This window comes from Caenorhabditis briggsae, assembly GCF_000004555.2.
Source record: "Caenorhabditis briggsae complete genome, chrI, whole genome shotgun sequence".
NCBI classification, from domain to species: Eukaryota; Metazoa; Nematoda; class Chromadorea; order Rhabditida; family Rhabditidae; genus Caenorhabditis; species Caenorhabditis briggsae.
Window position 1 is genome coordinate 10,884,053 of NC_013489.2, and position 9,027 is coordinate 10,893,079.

General features: G+C 38.7%; 3 protein-coding genes across 3 annotated transcripts in view; 1 reads left to right on the forward strand and 2 right to left on the reverse strand.

Moving 5' to 3' along the window:
• Window positions 1-726, reverse strand: part of CBG20293 — a gene marked incomplete at both ends in the record, with an annotated part of 1,635 nt that extends 909 nt beyond the window's left edge. The window contains 2 exons of the mRNA XM_045241226.1: window positions 244-247; window positions 680-726. Of these exons, the coding sequence (XP_045096990.1) occupies window positions 244-247; window positions 680-726 (51 nt within the window). The remainder of the gene's footprint in view (window positions 1-243; window positions 248-679) is intronic.
• Window positions 727-1,684: 958 nt separating this feature from the next.
• On the reverse strand, window positions 1,685-3,384 carry Cbr-hpo-33 (the record flags this gene model as incomplete). The annotated part of the gene is given in 4 exon segments (XM_002640335.1): window positions 1,685-1,804; window positions 1,822-2,007; window positions 2,039-2,395; window positions 3,076-3,384. The coding sequence occupies 4 exon segments, from the start codon at window positions 3,382-3,384 to the stop codon at window positions 1,685-1,687; spliced, it is 972 nt and encodes a 323-aa protein (XP_002640381.1).
• Window positions 3,385-4,257: 873 nt separating this feature from the next.
• Window positions 4,258-9,027, forward strand: part of Cbr-abt-5 — a gene marked incomplete at both ends in the record, with an annotated part of 9,043 nt that continues 4,273 nt past the window's right edge. Inside the window, 8 exons of the mRNA XM_045241227.1 lie at window positions 4,258-4,412; window positions 5,123-5,561; window positions 5,606-5,981; window positions 6,030-7,090; window positions 7,390-7,738; window positions 7,783-7,959; window positions 8,014-8,192; window positions 8,248-8,472. Coding sequence (XP_045096991.1) covers window positions 4,258-4,412; window positions 5,123-5,561; window positions 5,606-5,981; window positions 6,030-7,090; window positions 7,390-7,738; window positions 7,783-7,959; window positions 8,014-8,192; window positions 8,248-8,472 — 2,961 coding nt within the window. The remainder of the gene's footprint in view (window positions 4,413-5,122; window positions 5,562-5,605; window positions 5,982-6,029; window positions 7,091-7,389; window positions 7,739-7,782; window positions 7,960-8,013; window positions 8,193-8,247; window positions 8,473-9,027) is intronic.

A 9,027-nucleotide genomic window follows, 5' to 3' on the forward strand; every position in this document is an offset into this window, starting at 1 on the left:
AGCATAATGCCTGAAAGAAAAACAAATTAAAACGGTTGAGCAAGATAAACTGGAAAAGTTGAAACGGATTGCATCATTGACAGAAAATGGGGAATTGTGAGAGCATTTCGGACCGAAAATGATGCAAAAAGTCGAGAAAAATAGCTTAGAACCTCTGTTTTATGATTTTACACAGAAGAATGTTGGAGAAAATTCTCGAAACTTTTATCACGGGCTATTGCATCAACTGAAAACTCAAAATACACTTCTCAAGGCACTCCGAGACTCCGTCCATTTTGCAGTCCGGTCGGCGACAGGTGCTCCGCCCTCTTCCTCCGCCCCCTTTTCTCTGGATTTTCTTCCTTTCTCTGGATTTTTCAATATTTAAGAAGCCCCTAAAATTCCGAGAGAGGAATTTTCCGGAAAAAATGTCCCGAGAAAAGTGGGCGGAGTCAGAGGGCGGAGCCTAAGTTGCAACCTTGCCATGGTTTCGCAGTACTGTTTTTCCTCGTTACCGTTTTTTTTTTGGAAAAAATTCGGAAATTCGAAAACTCCAAAGCTCGAAAGATTCCAAAATTTATCAAAATTTTCGAAAAAATTCAATGATTCCAAAGTTCCGAAAACAGCAAAAAATTCAAAATTTTCGAATTCCGAGGAAAACAATTTCCGGAAAAAAATTATCGGGAAAAGTGGGCGGAGCCTAACTTGCAGGCAGCGCACGTTTTGTATGCTTTTGCATATGGTCATGAAAAAAAACCTTGCGGCAAACCGTGTCAGCCTTGAAATTTAGGCTCCGCCCTTACCTCCGCCCACTTTTCATCTGGTTTTTTCTCGGAATTTGAGGTCCTTGTTTTTAGAAGCTAACCTGAATTTTGAACATTTTTTGTCTTCGAAACAATCCTCTCAATACGTGGACCCAAATCAAAAATTTGAAAATTTTGAGTTTACCAAACGTGACTTTCTAAAACCGCCATCCACGTGACTTCCCCCTCCCTCCTCCCTATTCTCGCCTGAAAATTCCAAAACTGATCAGTTCCAATCAGTCCAGGTTCATCGACTTCATATTCATTTTGTGAACTTGAACAAGATTATACGAAGGTCTGTTATCTGGATTTTTTGGTCCATCACATTACCTGTAATTCCAGATGTCGGATCCAGCTGAAATGGAAGCTTCTGGAGGAACAGTGGTCGGAGAATCGATTCCAACGCCAATGATGGCTGGAATGGTTGCAGGACTCATCTTTGCGATTTTGATGATGATCTGTCACATTTGTATTGCAAAATGTCTCGTTGGACAGCGACTTAAACATTTGCCACGTGCCCGTAAAGTTAAAGTGAAGAAGAACAAAAAGGATAAGAAGGGAAAGAAGGGGAAGAAAGGAAAGAAGGGAAAGAAGGGTGAGGGAAAAATCCCAATAGTTCGTATATTCTGATTTTGTAATTTTCAGGATCTGGCACAACAACTGGATCGACTTCTTCTTCTACGGACGGAACTACTGGTGCTACGACTGGAACCACTATGTAGAACTCTCTTTTCTCTCTTCGATTCTTTTTGTCATTCATCCCGCCGTACCGTATTCTTTTTCTGATTAGATTATGAGAAGTTTCTCTCATTTTGAAGAAGTCTCAGACAGCAATAAATGCTAATAAACCATTCCATTTCTTGTTTCTTCTTGCTTGAACATTTTATTAACTAGAACAGAATTTATCTGAAATCTACACAAACTGCGTAGATCACATCGATGGTTGGTACATCCACAGCTTTGTCTACTGTCCATTTTCTTGTATTTGTGGTGCATTTGACTGCGATTTTGCCTTTTGGGAACTAAAAAAACAACATACCGTAATCACTAATAGAATGCCTATCACCCCTATCATGTAGAGCGTTTTATCAGTGATTTTCGAGCTACCGTAATCCCATTTATACGCGTTTCCGACTTTGCGACAAGTCAAATCGTCAAGAACCACTTTTGCAGGTTTGATGTCGTCTTTCAAGTAACGGCGCATCTGAGGAACAAATATGGGTAACTGTAACTCTTTTTTGAAGACTGAAACTCACAAAGATGGGCGGAGCTTCATCTCTGAGCAACATCAACTGGAAATCTGTCGGTCCGAGAAGAGCAGCATTAAACGAGACTTCGCAATTCGAATCAACTGCTATTGATGCTCGAATAATCAGTTTCCTCGCGAGCCACGATGTATGTGAATCCATTTGAATGATTCCAAGAGCATCGATATGCTTTATTGGTGGACATTGACATCCATTCATCGGGACGTCATCTTTTTGAATTTCCAATTTTACACATGCCACAGCTGGATTGATAACACGAGTTCCTCTGGCAATCCATATCTTAACTTTAGAGTCCAGAGGATGGTCTACACATCGAACAGTTCTGTCGCCTCTGTCGCCGGTCATCTAGATGATAGGTTGTTTTTGTGGAGAGAAATTTTCTAGAACTAACCGAGATGGGATCATTATTCTCACTGAAAACGAATGGATCAAATCCATCATCTGCACACCCAAGTATTAATTCATTCAGCGTATAGAAATGAACCCATCGATTCTCACCAAACGATGCTTTTCTATAGTTCCCTTGCCATAAATTTGAACATCCGCAGCGCAAGATAGACTTGGATTAGGCATTCGGAGATTAGCAAAATACCAGTTGAATGCTCCATCTTCCTCTTTTAAGCACATCAAATCGTCGTATTGTTAAACATATGATGAAGACCCAGCAGTGATGGCATATTTGTCAACAGAAAACAGAAATGGATAGGTCCCTTCTGGACGTTCGCAACTGGCATTGAAGTACCCGCATCGATTGGGATCAGATTTCATGCGACTAGATACTGTAGGAAATCCTTCGATTATAATGCTAGAACACTTGCAACTATCTTCATCAGCAATACAAGATAAAGATAAATCGGGAAGTGGGGAGCCATAGTAATGCCATTGATAGGTTCCATTTTCTGATTCGTCACAGGTAAGGTTATCGATTGATCGAGGTTGTGGAGATACGTGGATTGACCAGAAACCACTCGATTGAGCTGAAATTCAGAAGCAAGGTTCACATCATCTGAAGAGTTAAAACTTACATATAACGGATTCCCATTACTTCTAAACATCACTGTCATAAACGAAGAAACTCCGGCAATCGGATCACAGGTAATCGATAACCCACAACTGTCCGTAGCTGTGACTATTGGATTCCATGCTTTCTGATTCGCAAGATAACTTCCTCCGTTGTTGTTCCTGATATCATCCTGATTGAACAAGTCTATTGAGCACTTGCAATTTTGCAAATCCGGATTTTTTGGTTTCACCACAAGACAACCTCCCACATTGTTAGGTAAAAAGTATAGAAATAGAAGAAGAACTTTCATATAAGCGAGAAGGATCAACATTCTCGTGGAACGGAATGTCGGAATAGAAAATGAGAAATGTGGTGTTGTTATATAGGGTTCGAGCTGATAGAATTGGAAATGAATCAACGGTTTACTGATTAGCATTATGTTAAAAAGACAATACATTGGCAGATGATGAACCTTTGAACTGAACAGGATTACTGTAGAAGGAAATGATCGAAAGTGAGGAGGATTACTGTAGGGATAAAAATACTTGAAAATTTAAAGGATTAATTCAAATTTCAAAAAATCTCTAGTCCCTGCACTTTCAAAGGATTGAAATATGCGCTACTGGTTTAATGGAGACTTGGTTGTGGTCCCAATTTTGGCATGTGCTGACTGTTTTTTGGGTTATTACCAAGAATAAACATTTTCTCAATTTTTCAGTTTCCTAATACAAGTTTTGATGAAATTTCAGAGAAAATAATAACGTGAATGCTCTAATAGAAGCTCACCCTACATGCGCAGTTTGAGCTCAATTATCTCCGTTCTTATGAGAGACATTAAAAATCTGTCAACTGATAAAATGTTTATCTTAATTTGAAAAAAATTTTGTCAGCTGATCACAACATTTTTGTAGTTTACAAAATTTTGATCTTTCACAGGAATCGAGATAATTGAGCTCAAAATTGAAAGTTTCAGTTACAGGCTTACAGTAGTTACAGGCTTACAGTAGACTAAATCCACCAAACTCCGCCCCCACGTCCAAAAAAGGGTCGTAAAACAAATTATTTTCCAACTAGCTCAACCCTCTATCAACGTCATGAACTCATTTTTTCGCAACTCGAAAAAATCTCAAGATTGGATCGATCCACAAATCTCTCTGACTCTTTATTCAGCGGATTCTCTATCTTTTGAAATCAATCCTCTCAAATGGGATGCAAAAAGCTACTTCATCTTTTACGCAAAGATGCACTGCTTTTATGGAGATCAAAAGTTTGGACTGCATTTGAGATCCTTCTTCCTCTGATTCTCATTGCTGCTCCGCCTCTTCTGATTTTGGCGGTGAGTTTAAAATGCTTATCTCGGTTCTTAGAAAAGATATCAAAAACTTTTCAACTAACAAAATTTTTATTATAATATCATCAACATTTTTGTAGTTTACAAAATGTTGATATCTCTTATAGGAACCGAGATAATTGAGCACAATGTGCAGGTGGCGCACAATTACCCGGACTGATACAAACGGGTATATTTTTTGACATAACTATCCCTTTGACATAACTATCCCGGAGACATGAAAATTTGTAAAAATATAATTTTACGTTTGATTCAAAGTTACTGAAATTTTCGAAGCGATTCCTTAAGTCTAGGTACTGTTATGATTGTTCAAAGACGAAGCAACTGTGACAAGCGATAACGCACGAGCTCATAGCTCATAGTTGAAAGAATAGTTTGGAACTAGGCCAGTTTATTTATGAGTAATTTGAATCTTTGCGCCCCGAGTTTGAAACCAGTGCATCGCTTTACTTAAATTTTATGTTAGTACAAACTTGAGTCCGGGTAATTATGCGCCACCTGTATACCTTTGATTCCTCAAAAACTTCAAGAAAATGTCTTAAGCTCACGAAAGGAAAGGATATAGATGTCAATCATATGCAAGGGAGATCTGATTCAACAAAAAAAAATTGAGCCCCGATTTCATAGTATACTGTGATGGTCATAGTAGCCGCCGTCTGAATATTGATCATGTGTAACGTTAATAAGAACCCCTGACTATACAAATTTATTTTTTCAGATATGATGATATAGATATAATAAGAAGCTTACCAGTCTATGGGGGAAAAACGAATCGCTGGGATTTCATTGAAAAAGCTCGAGATTGTGAAAACGTCGTTTATTTTGTGGAGAAAAACATGTCTAGTACAATTGCCATAAAAGGGAAGGGAAATCAACACTCGTTTGATTTCAATGGCTACATGTATTACATGAACAAAATAATATTTGGAATTTACGAAGCAAATGGCGGAAAGATTGACTCGCTCTCTGATATACGGACAATGCAATCTTATGGACATCCGATCGATGATAACGAACTTCACACTCTTCCGAAAGTTGATGAGATGAAACTAGGACAATTGATAATTCTCATATTCCCCTTTTTTTACGGAATTTGTCTAGCAATGCCTGTGATTGCGGCAACACGGAATTTGTTAGTCGAGAAGGAGAATGTTAAAGTAAGCTTAATTTTCCAACTGATTCCAAACAGAGCCTTTTTCAGCCCTACCTTAGCACAATGGGTCTTCCCATTTGGCTGTTCTATCTGGAACACTTCATTTTTGGAGTCCTCAAAACCACTGTCCTTATCACTCTGACATCACTCATTTGGTGTGCTTGTGTCACTGGATTCCCTGGTTATATCCTCTTGGGAATCTTCTTCTATACTTTCAATTGCATTGCCTTTGCTATTTTCGTTTCCACAATTTTTCCATCAGCAAAGAGGGCTGTCGAAGGAATGGTTCTTATTTGGTTGGCTTTGGTCATTTTCTCATTATTGTATACTCCGACTGGACCCATGGCATATGTGATTTCTTTGAATCCGACACATGCACTCAAGAATTATATTGGAGCTGTTATATGGGCTTATGCGGAAGATGGTGAGGGAGAGAGTGATTGATAAGTTACTTTTAAGACATTTCTTTCAGAAATCTCATTTGGCGATCTATTCAAATCAAACGTTGTTGGCTTCCCGCCAGCAGCTGTCTATCTCGCTTTCATGATTTTTAATACCATTTGGATGTTGGTCGCTGCCATTTTCATGGAGAAACTCTTTGCTTTCTTGGGTCATGTGATTTTTAAACACATTTGGGGAGTTCTGAGCAATCGAAAGAACAAAACAAAGACTGGAATGACATCGAGAATCGGTGTAGATAAATCGACAATTTTGGATGTGCAGGAAACGTTGGAAGGACGGACCACGGCGGCTATAGATATTGAGTTGAGTGGTCTTGTGAAAGTGTATCCGAATGGAGAAAAAGCTGTGAATGGATTGTCATTGAGAGCTGTGAGAGGACAAGTTTCGATTCTTTTGGGTCATAATGGTTGCGGAAAAAGTACAACGTTTGGAATGATAACTGGAATGCACAAACCAACGGAAGGGAAGGTTATGATAGCAGGAGTTGATGCCAATAAGAAAAGATCTGAAGCTCGGAAACTAATTGGATATTGTCCACAATACAATCCAATATACGAAAAGCTTACTGTAATGGAACATTTGAGACTGGTGAATGCTTTGAAGGGAGGATCGGGAGAGACGTTTAAGGCGGAGGCAATGAGTCTTTTAGAACAAATCGAGCTAACTGATAAGAAGGACACTTTGGCAAAAAAATTGTCTGGCGGAATGAAACGAAAACTTTGTGTTTGCATGGCAATGATTGGTGGAAGTCGAGTGATTCTCCTTGATGAACCTACTGCTGGAATGGATCCTGCTGCGAGAATCGATGTTCAGAAGATGTTGGCACTGGTGAAGGCTGATAGAACTATCCTGTTGACTACTCATTATATGGATGAAGCTGAGAAGTTGGGAGATTGGGTTTTTGTGATGTCTCACGGAAAGATGGCTGCATCGGGATCTATTCACTTTTTGAAGCAAAAGTACGGAGGTGGAATGTTGTTGACTTTGGTTTTCAAGACCATTTCCGATCCGAAGAAGAGTTATGAGAGAGCGCTAAACGTTTGTAAAGCTATTTGTCCGACGGCTACTGTGGTGGGTGATAACGCATTTCAAAGAATTTTTTGATAAAAAAATGTATGAAATTTTCAAGGACTAAAGAGAAAGGTAATGTCGTAATGTCGATGTTTGATGAATAAAAACGTTCTGTAAAAAATTAAACATGTAATGGCCTTGGCCTAACAAGTCTTCCATATAAGGATTCCTTTCGGCCAGGCAGTTTAGCCTACCGACCGACAGCCGACAGAGCTGACCAAATGTGGACTTTTGCGCGTCAGCATGCCAGTGTTTGGTCGGCCGACTAAATTCCTCGACTTAATGGAACCCTTAATCAGAATTGTTTGAGTTTGAAGATCTCATTTTTTCAGAAAGACGAGCGAGGCCAAATGATGGAGATATCGATTGCAGAGCGAGAGAAGGGTCTGCTTCCAAGACTCTTCCGTGCTCTTGAAGCTATTACAGAACGGAACTTCAATTCTCCAGATATCACGTCCTTAGGACCCTCTATTCATAATCAGGCTCAAAATTTGGATATTGTTACAGTAGGAGTTTCGATGAGCTCTCTGGAGCAGGTTTTTATCAAAATTGGAGATGAATGTGATATGGTGATCAATAAGAATACAGGAAGTGATACGAAAGCGGAGAGAAAAAAGAGGTTTGCCGGATTGATAAAGGCGAAGAAACGTGGGTCTCCATGTGCTTGAACGAATACAGTAACCCATTTTAAGAACCTCCAAAACAAGGATACCCGAGGAAACTGATGACACTGACAGCTCTTCTCCAGAAGCGTGCCTACTACATTTACCGTAACCCGATTCAAATATGTCTCCAAATTATCCTGCCACTCGCTACACTTTGGTTACTTGCGAACACGTTCAAAGGAATGGTATCAAGTCCGGCTTCTAGTGAGTTTGCATTTCACAGCGACATTTTTCAAAACCTACAGTAATCCTTTCCAGAGAAAATGGTTCAAATCGAGTCGTTGGATCTTTCTGAGTTCCCTCAATCTACAGTAATTTTGCAAATGGAAGAATCGGATAAGCGAATTTTGGATTATCTTCACAAGTTTTCAAATCTGAATGTGATGGAAGTTTCATATGATTTGGATATTAATGAAGTTGTCAAAAAATATGCAATGGTGAGCTCTAATCATAAAAATCCATTTGAAATCTAATCATAAAATCAATTTTCAGGGTTTCTCAATACTTGGATTTGTGCTAAAAGTGAATAAGAAAAAAATAAGTGCTATTTATTTTAATGAGCAAATGGAAGAGCAATACAAAAATAAAGCAATTCTAACAAATTTGCTCTCATCGGCAATGTATTTGCATTCGAATATTGCTAAGGAATTGCCACGCATTTCGTCTAATATCTATTGGATGATGGATTCTGAAGGAGTTTCAAAAGTGAGTATTTTTTGGTGACTATGTCAGTAGTGTGAAATGGTAAGAAAGTTTTGTAGAAATATCACCTGATTTTTGACTTGTGCGCCTTTAAAGTTGACGCCCTTCCTCCTCACCTCAGGAGCCAATCGCACCAACTTCAAAGGCGCATATCTCAAAAACTACGGTTGCTAGAGAAAAGTTGTCAACTGTATAAATGACGATCTAGTTTGGTTTCGTACACTTCACGCTCTCCCACAAAACAATTCCGAACTGCAAATTAATTTTTGATCTACAGAAAAAAAGTTTGGCGCGATCACAATTGCAGGTCTAAAACCATAATTTCAGAATTTTTTATCTGATTTTGTGGAGTTCCAAGATGATTCAAATGATTCTTAAAAAATTAATTAGTGGTTATAGATTCATGTATGGTCGTTTTCCGGAAGAAAACATGTCAAAAATGGTCATTTTTGAAAGTTTTTTACAGAAAAAATCTATCTCCTCTTTCAGTTTTTGACATTTCTAGGAGTCCGATATCTCAAAAAAACCGCAATTATTTTCTCTACATTTTCTATGGATGAATTTTTGATT